Consider the following 17,006-nt stretch of genomic DNA (forward strand, 5'->3'; position numbering starts at 1 on the left):
AAAAATATTCTTATAAATATTTCATTTTTGTTTTGAATATCATATAAGATCAATGTAATGTGTTTACATATATTTTTGCAAATATTGTTTTCATATGAAATGTCTACCAACAGATAACTGAACCCAAGATTAAGTAACTCACTTATAACAGTTCAGAAAATTGTTGTACAGTTTGAGAACAGTTCGTTTTGTTGCATGTAAATCGTAATCATAATTTAATGCAACAAGTTCCCCTATTTGTGATTCATTATCTTAATATGAAAAATTTTGATTTAATTAATGTAATTTACATTGAAAGTATTGGTATTCTATTTATATTATTAAAAAATAACGCAATTCAAAAATGAATGTTCGGAAAGAAAATAGTTGCTTGTACGTGATTATAATATCATAATAATTTTTTTTATTTGTGTGAATATCACGTACTTCAAGCGTCTATTATATACATATGTATATATGCATGTAAATAGTTTTTTTTATTTTTTTGTACAAAATTCTACGTTTCAAGTTTTGGTTATTTCTTTGGACAACACAAACTAAATATCATATACATATTTAACCATATCTCTACAGTATAATATACTGATTTCTTGTCATTTCCCTTCCTCAAGACTTCTTAGGAATATATACAAAATGTATTTAGGCGTAAGCATTAACTCAATTGAAAATCCCTATTCCTTTTAATACTATTTAGAAACATTATTTCTTTGGACAACACTAAATAAATATCGTATATCTATTTGATCATATCTCTACAGTATAATTTACTGGTTTCTTGTCATTTCCCTTCCTCAAGACTTCTTAGGAATAGATAGGGAATGTTTTTAGGCGTAAGCATTAACTCAATTGAAAATCCCTATTCCCTTTAATACTATTTAGAAACATACATAACAATATAACCAGCTATTATCGTATCAAGCAGGGTAAGGGATATTAAGAATCTATTTAGACGCATTAGTACGAAAACACTCATTAACCCATGCATGTTGTGCCCTATAAAACAAAAACGGGTGAACATTTTTTGGAAAATTCAATAAAGTTTGACATTTTCTTTAAAGAGAGATCTGATAGCTGACTAAGGTGTTTTGAAACTATGCTTTATATTTTAAGCGTATGTGTTTGACAATGACAAAGCCACTAATACCCAGTTTTTCATCCTTCTCACAGATGCGCCAAAAATTATTCTATTAGCATGACACTTAAGGAAACTTATTACTTTAAGATATATGTGTCGTTCTAAAATATCGCTAAGTAGAGGTTATATAGTAGACTAAAATCCTCTAAAAAGTAAACCTAAAAATGACAATTACTTGAAGCTGCGATAAGAATCATTGGTAAGGGGAAGTCCTACAGCAGAATAATGTGAAGTGGCAATTACTTTCTCAGAGCTACGGTAGGTATCATTGAAAGGAAGGTTTAAACTGAAGCAAATGTATTTATTTAATAGTAATAGTGATTCAACAGCAAACTTACTTTGACCTATCATCTTTATGGGCTATCTACAGAGATTATTTAGATGAAGTCCTACAGCTACCTAAGAAGTCTTGCCTTTATAAAGTTAATCTAGAAAGTGATAAATATGGTACATTCTGCTTGAATTATTGCTAAGGAGAGCTTCCACAGTTGCTTAAGTCCCTAAAAAATGAAATTTAGAAAATGGCAACTACTTTCTTACAAGTGTAGCAGGAATCATTGAAAGAAAGATTCGATCTTTAAGAATAGGTACCTAACCAAATGTAATTCGTTAGTTCTTAAGTACTGAAGGACTGATGTATTTTCTTGCTATCTCAATGATATAAACAGATTCTTATTGAGAAGAAGCCAAGGTACGTATAGATGTATGTATATAGTTGAATCTTTCCATCTCGTATTAAATAAGTCACTATAGTAAGTTTTCAATAACTGTTTGTAATTATATCTTTAATTATTTAATGATAGAATATATAATAAAATGTGTTGAATGAGTTCCTGAGTTATGAGTAGAGACTTCTCTAGTTTTAGTCTAATACGTTCTTTATAATTTAAATATTAATGAATTAGTAGGATATTTTCTAAACTGAAGGTTTAGAAGGTCTCTTAGCCAAATGCAGTCACTGAATTTGTGAATATATTTAGAACAGGATGAGATTTCTAGTCATATCTGCAGTTGATCTGGATTATAAATAGAATATTGTAGTGGTTGGTATTGATTTTGCCCAATATTAACAACTGTCTAATGGAAGATATTCCAGTCTTTATCTGAAAGGTTGATTGTCTTATTTTGGTTGGGATTAATTGTGGTTTGCAGTACTCTTGCTCTCTGGTGATATTTTCTAGTAAACGTTCTTTGATATTACTTGCTATTAAACTATTATGCGATAGTCAAAGTACTCAAAACCGAAATGAATTTGTCAACAGTGTAATGTAATTAAGTAGTGATCATAATAGATGCACCTAACATATTCCATACCTACTCCGGTTATTGTAGTCTATTTACAGACTTACATTTGAATGAACAATATATAATCTGAATCAATAGATAACATTTATGTTGGCATTTTTATGGTCAATATTATCAAGTGGCATGCATATCTGCTCAGCTATCATATCATCTGAGCTAGAATCAATATTTTCAATCATCCAAAGCTAATTTGGAGTGCTATTGTTATCTGACTGAAACGATAATAGATTGATTGATTGTAATTGCCGATTTGGACGTACGAGTATTTCTGCAATTTGAAATATTTATTAGCGGCAACTTGTGAGCAATCCAATCACTAAATGCAATACGTATATATATTATATTACTCGTACTAAAATAAATTGTTGAGCAAATATTAATTACTTAAGTGAAGTAAGTACATTCTATTGCGGTTGCCGTTGTCAACAACTTGTTCAGAACTGGGTCAAAATTATACAACCTCTCTTTTAGATATTCATCCATACGATTGTGTACTTTTTCTTCTTCTTCTTGAGTACAAAATTTGAACACAACACACTTTTAGTTCTAATATGAAAATTAAAAAATCTATCGTTTCGATCGGAATTTCTAGGTTAGTATAACTTTTAGATTTTATTAAATAAATAGTAACCTCCAAAACAAAAGGTTCTTGAAATTTGAGTACCTATTTGGAAACATTTGTATATTTCGTAAGTTATTCATATTTAATTAAATAATAAAATAAAATAAAATAAATGAACTTTTGTATATTATGTTAGATCAATGTTATTGATTACTTTGTATTATTTGTGGAACTCCCATAGGTATAAAAAACAGATATATGTATATCGAATATATCGAATAATAGATTGTGATTAAAATTATTAAATCAAATTAAAAAAATTTTTAATTGATATGTTGATTGATATTTGGCGATATACAAAGCAGCTGCATGATGTACTCCAGAACTCATTATTTAAAAAAATAATTTTTTTTTTTTGAAAGTGTTAATTACCTTTTTTTTTATTGAAAACAGATGTCTTGTCATAGCACATTAAATTCTTAATTAAAATTTTAATATAAGAAATTATATAATTAGTTTATAATTTATTTAGTAAAACTTTAGAGAAGCCTATGTTCAGTAGTCTCAACTAACCAGACCGACATTGGCTCTCTAACGCCAGTTGGCAGTAGTTTGTGCCGTCAGCTTATAGTACTTCCATTAAAAATAAATAGGTCCAAGTTAGCCACTAACGGATCGCGAATCAAATATTTTTAACAGAAGCATTTTCATCGATTTTGGCGACACGAACAAAATATACTATATATATATAATACTATATATATATATATCATACTATATATATTTATCAGCTGGTTTTGATCTATTAGTTGTATAGTGTCTTTATCAGATGGTTTTGATCTATTAGTTGTAGAGTGTCTTTATCAGCTGGTCTTGATATATTTGTTGTAGGGTGTCTAGGACGATAGTAGGTGCGAAATTCTTGCTAGCACTATATAGAGTGATATATCTACATAAGAATCACTTGAAACTAAACAAAGACTTTCTATATAAGTTATTTATATATTAAATAAATATCAATTTACATAAAAACTGGAGAATAAACAAATAATAAAAACAATCGAAGGCGACAAAATACATAAAACCTATATTATAAAATTCCTTGCCTTTGTCAATTTGCAAGAAGTGATGACGTAGCTCAAAAAGTTTGTTTATTGCGACTGTGTAAATATGTATTTAATATATTTATATTTAAAAATACAAAACTTTCAATCAAGTGCAAGTCAGTAGTTCAATTTGTCATAAATACAAGAAACAGGAAAATTATTAGACTATTCGTCTCAGGTCTCCAGCACCTCAAAGAAAGAAATGAAAGTCTAAGAAAGGAGATGTTATTTTTTTTTATAAGTAGCGCTATATAGCTATGCTTTGTTAGGTTTTAGACGAAATCTTTATTGTATACAATATATGAATATATATAAACTAAGAATAAAATGAAATCGTAAAGAAATTTTGACTCCGTTCTTATAAGATATGAAATATTGAAATGCCAATAAAAGTTAAATCTTCTTTAATAGTATGAAATGAACTTATTGACCAACTTAGTGTACTGATCAGTACAAACACAGTCATATTTATTATACTACCTTCAAGTTGCTTCTATAAGGAATGAAAGACCCTCTATTTTTTGTTCTGCATTCTTAAGACTTGAACTTGATGCCCTAGAATCGGTTGTTATTGAAATAAATTGGTTTAGTTTTAATTGTTATTAAGTTATTTTAAATAAAGTAAATGCAAAATATTATGTCTCATAAAATTATTATAAAACTATTAACATAACTATATTTATGTAAATTTAATTCTTAAAATTCCTTCAGGAAATATAGGGTTGTTATAAATAGTTTCTAATGAACTTAGTCGGCACAGAGTTGAATAAATTAATTGCTTAACTTGACGAAGTTTCTTTATAAGTTCTTTGGAGGTCTGTTTCTATATGCATTTTCCATGTGTGGTGCAACACCTGGGTCTCTTCTGTCTTGAGGTTTATTACCAAGCTATTTTTTTTAAAAAATTCTTCTGTAAGTCCGCTTTGAATGCTATCAAGTCATTTATATATTCGATTAATATAATTTTAGTGATTGGTGGTTGCTTAATTTTGAATCTTAAATCAGTATTTTATATAATGTTTGGCCTAAATATCCGCTAGATTCGGTTATTACTGTGGCTTTGTAAAACGCAGTTTTCACCATATCTTCTTCTTCACTTATAATTCGTAGTCTATGAGTTTCAGTAAATTTTTTTAAATATTGGTTGCATAAATATTATTATCTATATCTTTTTTAAGAAAACTGATAATATTCGATTCGATTGCAACTAGAAGGTGGGAGCCTGGCTGATATTTTAAATATGGATCTTCAGAAAATAATCATGGTTATCAATCTTCCAATTTAGTTTCAGAAACTAAGAAATTTATAAACGGATTTAGGTTAACAAAACAGTACCTGTACTGCATTTAAAAAGAAGTAAACGTTTTTCCACCACTAAAGCCCACTAACTATAAAATTTAGAAAGTTGTAACTATGGGAATCTATATATAATGATTCTCAACTTAACTGATATTGTAACTTTGTATAAGAATAGAATTAAGAGAGCATTGATGTTTGTTATTAGAGTATTCAAAATAAAAAGAAATCCTCTTTTGAAATATATTGTGAGCCACTGCACTTGCTTTACAGTATTTCTCAGTTGTGTTTTGTTCTTAATTTCACTATCAAGGCGAAGCCGGCTTAGCTTATCTCTCATTTCTGCATTTCGATGAAAACGAAACCAGCGGAAAGTAATTGGCACTAACAAAAACAAACAATAACAAGTCCCACTATAGCGAGTGAACTGCATATACATAATTGGATCCATTTAGCTCTAGCTTATCACTAAAACCAAGCAGTTCGCCAGTGCGGGGGCAAATAATCACACAATCGCGTTGCTCATTCGATTTTTGAGAGTATCAAGTGGCTCATTTCAAATAGTTTTTTATGCGAGTATATACAGAATATGCAGTATATAAATAAACTATTGTACATAAGAAACGGTATTTACAAATAAATAATAAACAGGCCCGTTGAGCTCTCGACCACTGAACTTAGACGTAGAAAAAAAATTGAAACTAGAAGTGATAAGAACGCAGTGCGCGGTTCCACGCTGTGCGGATTTCTTCTTCGCTATAAATTCGGTTGATTTGGAGTGGCACACACTCCAAGAGCTTCAATTCCAAAACAATTATAGAAACAATATTGTGTGACGATATCTTTTACTGTTACTCGTAGTTTTATCAATGAGAACTCACTTATGCACTTCAAAGATAAATTTTTATGCAACTTGTAACTATAAAATCATTGCTTCGCTTGGGAAAGGATTCATTCAGTGGGTTGTGGTTCTCAGGTGTTGACTTTTCAAAAAAAAAGTGAAAATTAAAAGAAGTGCTTCAAAATGTTTAAAAATGTTCTAAAATATTTACTATTAGTGCTTTTTGTTCTAAATTATGTTGCCGCTTTAGAAAATGGTTTAGCTAGGACACCACCCATGGGCTGGATGCATTGGGAACGTTTCCGTTGTATCACCGATTGTGAAAAATATCCTAACGAGTGCATAAGGTGTGTACTTGAAATTATTTGTGAAAGATTTGAAAGTTTTATTAAGGATAAGAGATAAATCAAATAATTTTCAATAATTATTCACATTAATAATAAATAATGAAAATGTACAATATAGCTTAAAATAAATAATTAAATCAGAGTAATTAATTTATATTGATAATAAAAAATAAAAATGTATGATATAACTTAAAATAATTAAGTCACTTAAAAATTATTAAAAGCAACACAAGTTTTGAATACAACGAAATACCTTTAATTCTAAGAAATTTTTAATAGATCAGATTTTTTCTCTTGATTAATATTTTATACGAAGAAATAATTTATTTTTAATTTAAGATTTATTCCATTAATTTCTCTCTTAATTTGCTATTTATTCGTTTACTTTTGATAGTAGTCTTTATAAGAATCAATGTCTAAAGCTGGAATAAGAACTGGATTACAAAGATTATGCCATACAAGAGCAAAAAACTTAAATATTGGCTTGAGCAAAAAGTATTCGTCGTTTTTGATTCAAAATTAAAAATTTTTATATAGTCGAAAGTACCAAAAATATTTATTTTGTCATAGACTTCAATTGGGATGAAAGAAGACTATTATACCATATGTTTTTTATATAAATTAAAAATATTATATTTCTTAATGTTAATAATTTTTGTGGAATCTGACGCGTCTTATCATAAAAAGAAACTAGAAGGATTCGAAGAGTAATGAAAAAGCAACAACAAAAATTTGATTAATTTATTGAAATTTTTAATTAATTAGTTTATTTAGAATTAAAAATAATAAAAAAACAGATAAAAACCACTATACGCGACATAACGTGGTATTTTTCGATATTTTTCTTAGAGATTTGTCGGCCTTATTTACGAGAAATATAAGAGATAATAAAACCAAAATACTGCGAATAGTTCAATAGTTAATAAATAAATTAATTAATATGGATTATTCTTTTTTAAAGTATATAAAAATAATATATTGTACCTTTCTACTCAAAATCAATAATATTTGTATTATTTCTTCTTATTTCAAAAATATTTTTATTGGTTTAAATACTCTACTCTACTCTACTAAAATGCTCTACTATATTAATTATATTTTTGGCTTGAACCTAAATTTACTTAATGTGGAATTTCAAGGTTTAATCTTTGAAAAATTGAACCAGGTGTATATCACAGTTTTTTTTCAATTTAAATTTCAAGAAACAAGAGAGTATTGTGAATTGGTAAAGTACAAGTAGCAAGAGAGATGGTATTTATAGATTTATAGCATCCTTAGTCGTATCCAATAGGTTATACTAACACGCCCGTTTAGAGGCTTGCTGTCGTGTCACCTAGATCTTTTATCGAATTCGCCACAATTTACACCAGCATTCACCAATTCAAACATCTTTCTATTTGTAGTATTTTTATCCATTTGCTAGAAACGATCAACAGATCGAACAAACAATAGAGATAGATAGAAACAAAAAATACTCTAACATTGTAAATCTATGACTACACTATAGTATAGTTATAATTTTTATAATTTCTTGCTTCAATCGAGGTCATAAAGCACTTATGGGTTATCGGGTTTAATGACAGAAACTTTGATTCAAGTAAATATTTTTTTGGCACTCTTTATTTCGGTTTGGACTCTATTTCGATTATTAATTATTAAAATTAATTATTTTTAATTAATTTAGCGAATATGGAAATAAATGTATTTATCAGTAGAACACTGAATCCCTTTTAAGTAATTTTTATAAATTGTGTAACCGAACTAGTTACTTACTTGTTATTATTGCTAATTACGAAATAGTAATTACTAAATAGTAATTATTATTAGTTACTGTTATAACTACTTGCTTACTAGCAACTATTACTAATTACTTAGTAGTAACTATTATTAATTTCTTATGAGAACTATTCATAGTTATATACTTTCCAGTTAAAATAAGTCCCAAGTATTGATGGACAAGAAGGCAATGAAGCCATGCTTCAGCAGCCATGCTTAACTAAACAAGAGGGAGCTACAAAGCACAGCTAGTAGATCCTTTAATATTTAATGTTTCTAATATTTAATTTTCTAATATCTAATATTTAATGATACTTGTAGAATAATGATTTTTTTTTTTTTGAATTGCAAGAGAAAATTTTGGAATGTGTGATCGAAGGTATTCCATATTCTTTTTATTCCTGATACTTGTTAAAAAATTTCAAGTTCTATAAAGACAGATATACTGTCCTTTCTTAAAGCTACATAAAACTTCAATCCGAATAAAAAACATTTAATATAATTTGAAGATCACGTTTAAGTCTGTTGGGATCTATTAAATTAATGTAAATTGAAATAAAATTATTAAACAATTCAAAGTAATAAAAATAATTGAAAATGGATCACATGAATTTAAAATATGTTCTCACTGACGTGATCAATTTCTTTTGAAGATAATTATATATACCATATTAATATTTAATAATAATAAAATAAGATGAAATAATTTATATAAGATATATTCCACTTAACAAATATCTTGTTAACCTTATAGTGAACAACTTTTTAAACGTACTTCGGATATGTTAGTCTCTGAAGGATATGCAGATGCTGGTTATGAATATGTTATCATTGATGATTGCTGGCTAGAGAAGGATCGTGATAATGTCACACAAAAATTGGTACCTGACGCCATACGATTTCCTAGTGGACTTAATGCTTTGGCTGATTATGTATGCATTACATAAAAATTATGAAAAAAAGATAATTTATTTGAAATTACTGTAACTTCTTGACTTACAGATACATCAGAAAGGTTTAAAATTCGGTTTATATCAAGATTATGGCACAAATACTTGCGCAGGTTATCCAGGTGTAATTAATCACATGGCATTGGATGCTAAAACATTTGCCGATTGGGATGTGGATTATGTTAAATTAGATGGTTGTTATGCCAATATCAACGATATGGATCAAGGTTATCCAGAATTTGGACGTTTACTTAATAAGACTGGTCGTTCAATGGTTTACTCATGTAGTTGGCCGGTATATCAAGAATACGAAGGCAAATTGGTAATATAGATAACAAATGAATAAATTTATTATAAGAATAATTATAAATAAATAAATTTATTCAGCCTAATTATGAAGCATTGAAAGAGCATTGTAATTTATGGCGCAATTGGGATGATATCGATGACTCGTTTGAATCTGTTGCGCATATCATGGACTACTTCTCAAAGAATCAAGATCGCATACAACCACATGCTGGACCAGGTCATTGGAATGATCCAGATATGGTACATAATAAGATATAAGATATGGTATATAAAATAATATTTATTTATATAAAATCTCTTTCCCAGTTAATTTTAGGTAACTACGGTCTTAGCTATGATCAAAGTAAATTGCAAATGGCAATTTGGTCTATATTAGCTGCGCCATTGATAATGTCAAACGACTTAGCAGCTGTGCGACCAGAAATAAAAGCAATTCTACAAAATAGGTATAAAATCTATTTATAGTACTTATATGCTTACATATACACAAATTGCAATAAATGAGCATTTATTTTTGGCAGAGATATCATTGCTGTAGATCAAGATCCTTTAGGTATACAAGGTCGCCGTGTAACTCTCAGAAATAATATTGAGGTAGATTTTGTACATTATATATTAATTGTTAAATTTTGTAGTAAAAGTGAATTTTTAATTTCTTACAGGTTTGGACTAGACCTATCACCCCTGTTAGCACTTCAGGTGAATATTCATACGCTGTCGCATTTGTTAGCCGCCGTACCGATGGCGCACCTTATACCACTAAATTTATATTGCAAGAAATTGGTTTACGAAATATCCGTGGATATAGTGCTGTGGTACGCATATTCATTTATATAATATATGCAAATACTTTTTTAATAAACAAATATTATTTTAGGATTTGTTTGATTCAAAAATTCGTTTGGGAAAGTTTAAGTCGATAAGCACATTTGAAACACGCGTGAATCCTAATGGTAATAGATTTCAAAATGTTTTCATAAAGTTTTTACTCAATATTCATTTTTATTTTTTAGGTGTAACTTTCTTTAAATTTACTGCTTTATAAAATGTAATAAAATATTTAAAAATAAAACCAAACATTTTTTAGTTGTTTAGTGAACTTAAATTTAATAAAATATTTAACAGATAATTATTTTAATAGTTAAGAGCCTAACAAGTTCTTAAATACGTTGAATATATTCGTTTACATACTTAATCGAATATACCTACTAATTATAAGGAACATAAATTATAATTCTATTATGACAAACAATAGAATATAAAAACGTCATTAATATAGTACATATACTACATAAAACGATTAGTTCTCTTCATCTCAAATAGAGGAGCACACCGTTCTATAAATGCAGTAAATCGGGAAGCGGTTTATTCTACGTATCATAGCTACTTCCCATCGACGGCCAAGAGCCACTTCAAAGAAATAATCATATTTTTAATAATAGTAATATTAAAATCTCAAAATAGTGGTACAATTTTTGGTCGTTCTAGTCAAACGCATAGCCAAAGTAGGGTCTGCTGAGGCTGAAATATCTTTTGAAGTGAACCTATAACTACATATAAATAAATTGATAACAAAATGGTATTGTCTATACAAAAATCGAGTAGAAGTCTAATGCATCTACTAATGTTTTGTTAAAGTACATCGATGGAATGTGTTTTCCGGTAATTAAGTATGTACTTAGGATTTTCGCTATCCTATCAGTCACATCAGCTTATATTGCTTGATTATTTCCTGTCATGGAAAAAAATATGAACTACAGTAGAAAATGCAATTTTAACATTTTATTTATTTAAATTTTTTAGTAACTTGAACCATTATTCTATCTGGTTGTTAATTGTAGGATAATGTTAATAAATGAAGTTCTATGTATACTATATAAGGCTATCATCTATGCGGTACGAATTTCGTAAAATTTTTCTTTTTTTTTTTCTTTTTCTTTCTTTACGAAATACCAATAATTATATAGGAGTATACACTAATACTCCGATTTGCGTCGATTCGAATTGAAATGTATTAAACAACGGAATATATATTAGCACTATATTTTTTGCGAAGTTTTTATGAAAATATTCTACTTAATGAAACGTTGTACTATATGTATGAGAAAGTCCAGGAGATTTACCAAGTGGATGACTGCTTAAAAAGGCTTGTAGCCAACTTTATCTTTAGTTAGGTATATTGTTTATCTAACACCTCTGCACTTCTTCAGCTCGTGGCAATAGTTTGGAAAATGTAACTCCACATTAATAAAAGTAAATAAATACTGTCATTCAAACCGTGTACGTTTAGTTTTAAGCACAACCATCACAATATTCTTTTAAAGGAGTCCAAATTAGGTTAAGACTGTAGGAACTGAGGGCTCTGATTCCCGTGATACCAGATTTAGGTTTTTAATAAATTGTTGCAAGTGAAATTTACTTATTATCAATACGACGACGTCCTTTAGAGGCATTTGTATAATCATCAATCAACCTAGCATGCTACATATGTTTGACTACCTTATCATATAATAAGCAACTAGTTTCCAAATATTGTTTCAGGCTAATTAAGAGTATGGAGTAGTTGGGGCAATTCCAGTGGTAAACAATCGAAAAAAAAATTGAAATCCTTATAATAACACTGTAACTACATATTCAATATTTATAAACTCTTAAGTGTTTTAGTGAGAAAGACTCTTTAGATTTCTGATAACAAAATATTAAATTTGAGCAGTAATTATTTGTAGTAAATTATTTTTTCATATATATTTCCTTAAAATCATATACATTCATATATTTATAAATTAAAATATTTAACAAGCAGTAAAAGCCTATACATAATAACTAAACAATAAAACCCTGAACCAATGAAGGTGCATTAATGTCCATAATACAAACAATTAATATTAAATTAATGTACCTCCCTTTTAACATATAGCATTATTCAACCTAAAGTATTTGTAATTTATATACTTGCATTATATATAGTATAATATTCTGTCATGCATACAAATAGTTAAAATTAAGTTTTGTACATTAAAATATAAATAAATTATTGTCACACGATTTCTATTTTATGAATTCAAACTGTTTAATGAAGTGCATTATCTGAAAGTAAAAAAAAAATATTTTAATTAAGATGTGTGGGCAGTTAATATCAGGTTAGAAATACCTTAAAGCTAATTCCACTTAAAGCACCGTTTAAATTACACAACGTCCAAACAGTTACCTTCCTTTTGCAGGAAGTACTACAGCTATCCTTTGCTCCATATTTTTAGTGAACTCCATTTGAAATGGTAGGCGTGCGTTCATAGGTACGTCGATGTAACTCATCAACATTTTTGAGGTAGTATGTGCCTGGAAATAGCGCACTTATGCTGCCGGTTGGCGTGTAGGGTGCAGCATGGTTGTTCTTCTCCCTTACTTCCATTAGTTCTGAAAAAGTTTCTGGTGCTACTTTCTCCCTTGAGTTCAGTGCTGGCAAAACATAGTTCAATTTTTGTACAAATTTTTCGAAAGCTTTTGCGTCCTGTGTAACTGCAATGGAGTACATCGAGGCTGCTAAACCCGAGCCGTATGAAAATACTCCAATACGTTTTCCAAGTAGCTCCGCAGAATTGACATTGACCAAAAGCGAAGCAAGACCAGAGTACACAGACGGCGTATACATATTTCCCACTTGATTGGCGAGTAGTAAGGACTTTTTGGTTTTCGATTCAAATACATTATTAAATTGTGTCATAAAAGCTTTTTCCACATCACGATCGAAGTACGTTGACTCAAGTGTGGAGTTATCGAAACGTTCTAAACCAACATATTTGCTGGCACGCTTTTCCTTGTTTGTTAGTAAATAATCATTAAAGCACAAGCGTGCTACAGATTTCTGCACTAATTTGCAGAATGGCGTATGAAAGAGTATTGCATCGAAATTTTCTAAACCCAAATCGGCGGCTTTAGGATTTCTTTTTTCGAGTTTTTTACGATATAATTGATAGCACGTGTCAAGTGCAGAGAGGTAGCATTGTATAGATAATTTACCATCAACAGTCGGATATTCGGAACTGAGATCTGGTTTATAAAAATCATAGGCGTGCTCCATATGTGTTGCCCTTAAACCACGTTCAAGAACGAGGGGGGCGTTTGGTCCCACAAGCATTGCAATGGCGCCAGCACCACCAGTTGGACGTGCAGCTCCTTTTGCATAAACAGCAATATCTGCACAAACTGCCAATGCATAACGACCATCCCAACTAGATGATTCAATCCAGTTGACTGAGTTGAATAATGCAGCTGTACCACCATAGCATGCATTTGTCGTATCAATTCCTTCAATATCTGTATTGCCACTATCGGCAAATAATTGCATTAGCACTGATTTCACAGATTTCGATTTATCAACTATTGTTTCGGTGCCCACTTCTAATCGACCGATTTCGGTAGGCTTTATGTGATGTCGCTCCATTAAACGACTTACAACCGTTAGGCAGAGTGAGTTAACATCTTCTCGATCCGAGCAAAAACCCATTTTCGCTTGACCCAGTCCAATTGTGTATTTTCCAGCTGATGCACCATCAAACTGTTCTAGCTCGGTTTGGTCAACATATTGTGAAGGGAAGAGGACTTCAATAGCGCATATACCAACATTTTCAGGCCACGACATAATTTCAATTTTTATTTAATAAATTTATTGATAGTTATATACAATTAAATTGTTAGTTTTGATATTATAGTTATTAACTAAGAAAGTCTGAAATGAAAAAAATATTGAGGCATAATTAATATACATATACATTGATCAATATATTTTTTATTTTAAAAATTAATACGGTATTTTATATTATAAGAAAATAATTAAAAGATAAATTTTGCGATTAATTAAATAATATAGTGTTAAAATAAGTAAAGCTGTAACTTATAAGCAAGTTTACGTAATTTCAAGTAAAACTTGGACAAGAGATCTTCGGTCATCTTTCTTTCCCATGAATGGGAGTCTACCACCTTTTTTATCAATCGGATTTTTTACTTGTCATGTGATATCATATCAAGTGTGAAATATTAATGATGAAGTCGTTAGATAAACTAGCGGAAGACGACCCTTTAAGTCTGATACATACACCACATACTCGTAAAAGAGGTGAAATAGTGCATTAGGATCTCATTTGTAGTACTTAAGTTAATTAAATTACAATATTTAAGAATTGTCTAGCTTGTGATAGGATAAGGTAATTAATTAATAATTAATAAGTAATTAATTAGAATAAACAACATTACTGATACAAAGGACGTAGCGTTGCAGCGCGAAAGATGGAAGCGACTTGCAATATAGACAGTATATGCCCAGTATAAGAGGCTGCTCGAAATATTTGACGTCGAGTAAGGCTTATTATTATTATTATTATTATAAATAATTAATTAGTACACTAAGTAATGGGAGTTAATGGCAGTCAATGTAAGAATATGTTACGTTGACTGTGAAAAAAGATTTATTATATTTAATTTAATTTTGTTTATATTAAAAATTCAATACAATAGCAACAAAGAAGAAAGTATATTTTACAAGTCATTAGTTAATTTTTTTTAATTCAGTTGAATTTTTAACAGATTAGATATATTTTTTTTCTTGTACTTTTAACCATTTTCAATGTTTGACTTAATTTAGTATTGGTGTTAGTAGTGCTTAGATTTGCTTTTTGATAAAAACTACATTCAAATTTAAATCGTTTAAAGATAGATAAAAATAAAGATTGAAGATAGATCGTTTCACACAGTATATTTATCAATAACGGCTAGATTTGTAATTTGATTATAATTATGTTTTTGTTGTTGCTCAGTATTTTGCATTGTAAATGTTGTAGCCCAGTTAGTGTCATCGTTAGCATTGATAGATTTATTTGCTATATTGAAACTAAAACAGGTATTAGTCGTTGGGTATGAGTGGTTACTGGTCATGGAACTAGACTAAATTATATGAGTAACTTTTAGTCATTAACTATGGGTAGTTAGTGATCTTCTAGAACTATAATCCATAATCACACTTTCTACACAGTTATTTGACCAATCGTTTAGTAATTTCCATTTTTCAGGTTAAAGTTATATCCTTTCGTACTATGGAAATTGGTATAGGGATTTTATCACAAGTATTTTAACATAAGTCGGTGAATTTTTTAAGAAAGTAAAAGCTAATAGAACCTTTTTTTTCATTCTTATTTTTTTCTACTCGCAAAATCAGTATTTGAGCTACGCAATGAGTTCCTTGAGTCGGGGAAGAAATTAAAAAATTTATTGCTAGCTGTAGTATTTTACCTAGATTTACAAAATGTATGAAAGTGGCAATACTGACGCCTCATTTTTTTGATGTTGTCTGGTGTGTAATTAATGGGAATAGCTCAACAGCATGAATTGTGAAATTACAGAATAATGAATAAAATTACTATTATCTAAAAAAATTTCACATACTTGAACTAATTTTTTCGAATGGTGAAAAATACAACACTAGAATAATCCATTTGCTAGTCTTAGTCCAAATCCAACTCTTTTGTTTCTCTCGAAATTTAATTGGATCTCAATATTTAGTGCTTTGGATTACATTAATAAGTAACTGAAAAGTAACGGGTAATATGAAATTAAAAATTAATTGCTAAGACAACTGTTTTTCTAGGCGTAGCCTTATATAAGGTTCTTCTAAATATGAACTTAACATTGAAGAGGATGAATTAGGAAAGAAATTATTGAAGAGTCTACTACTAAATATGTTGACAATGGTACTTCTAAAAATTAATCAAGCACCAGTATATAACATATAGATGGCATTATTTTGTAGATGACAAAAAAATAAAAATTTTAAAAAATAATAACTCAATTCTCTGTCATATACTATTTCGGGAACTAATTGAACAAAACGTATTTTCTAAGTTTATATTGTTAATAAAGATACTTCAATAAAAATATTTTGTATATTATTAATTTTTAATAACTTTATGAAGAGTATTTATATTTATATATTTTTATTATACATTTAAATATTTGTTAATAACATATATTGAATTTATATATTATCATTTTTCTATTATATGTTTAAAATTTCTTCTAAAGTCGGCTCATGAAAAATATTATTAAGTGTAGTTTCATTACTGACATACATATGTGTTCAGTTCAGAATGAAGATTATTTTATAGAAAAAAATATGAATTAAAATTAATGTTTTAATGATCCAAGATCCAATTAATGATTTCAGTTTCCTAAGAGTTTGTGTTTCCTAAGAGGAAGGCATTGCAGAAGGCAAGGAAACTTATATACCATATATTAAAAAATTTTTTCACATAAAATAATAAAATATTGTTTATAAGTGCTAATTTCTTATGAAAATTTTATTTTTATATATTTTTATTGTAAATTGAAAC

General features: G+C 28.8%; 2 protein-coding genes across 2 annotated transcripts; one reads left to right on the forward strand and one right to left on the reverse strand.

Moving 5' to 3' along the window:
- The first annotated feature begins 5,802 nt into the window (after window positions 1-5,802).
- On the forward strand, window positions 5,803-10,695 carry LOC119682887 (alpha-N-acetylgalactosaminidase-like). Its single transcript, XM_038096423.1, has 9 exons — window positions 5,803-6,592; window positions 9,123-9,300; window positions 9,371-9,640; window positions 9,706-9,867; window positions 9,934-10,073; window positions 10,149-10,221; window positions 10,290-10,442; window positions 10,505-10,580; window positions 10,641-10,695. Exons 1-9 carry the CDS (start codon window positions 6,429-6,431, stop codon window positions 10,670-10,672), a joined length of 1,248 nt encoding a protein of 415 aa, XP_037952351.1. The 5' UTR covers window positions 5,803-6,428; the 3' UTR covers window positions 10,673-10,695.
- A 1,722-nt stretch (window positions 10,696-12,417) lies between these two features.
- On the reverse strand, window positions 12,418-14,340 carry LOC119681937 (hydroxymethylglutaryl-CoA synthase 1-like). The gene is made up of 2 exons (XM_038095250.1): window positions 12,779-14,340; window positions 12,418-12,714 (listed from the first exon to the last, which is right to left on the reverse strand). Exon 1 carries the CDS (start codon window positions 14,264-14,266, stop codon window positions 12,881-12,883), a length of 1,386 nt encoding a protein of 461 aa, XP_037951178.1. The 5' UTR covers window positions 14,267-14,340; the 3' UTR covers window positions 12,418-12,714; window positions 12,779-12,880.
- Between the last annotated feature and the right edge of the window lie 2,666 nt (window positions 14,341-17,006).

This window comes from Teleopsis dalmanni, chromosome 2 (assembly GCF_002237135.1).
Source record: "Teleopsis dalmanni isolate 2A chromosome 2, ASM223713v2, whole genome shotgun sequence".
In the NCBI taxonomy this organism is placed as follows: Eukaryota; Metazoa; Arthropoda; class Insecta; order Diptera; family Diopsidae; genus Teleopsis; species Teleopsis dalmanni.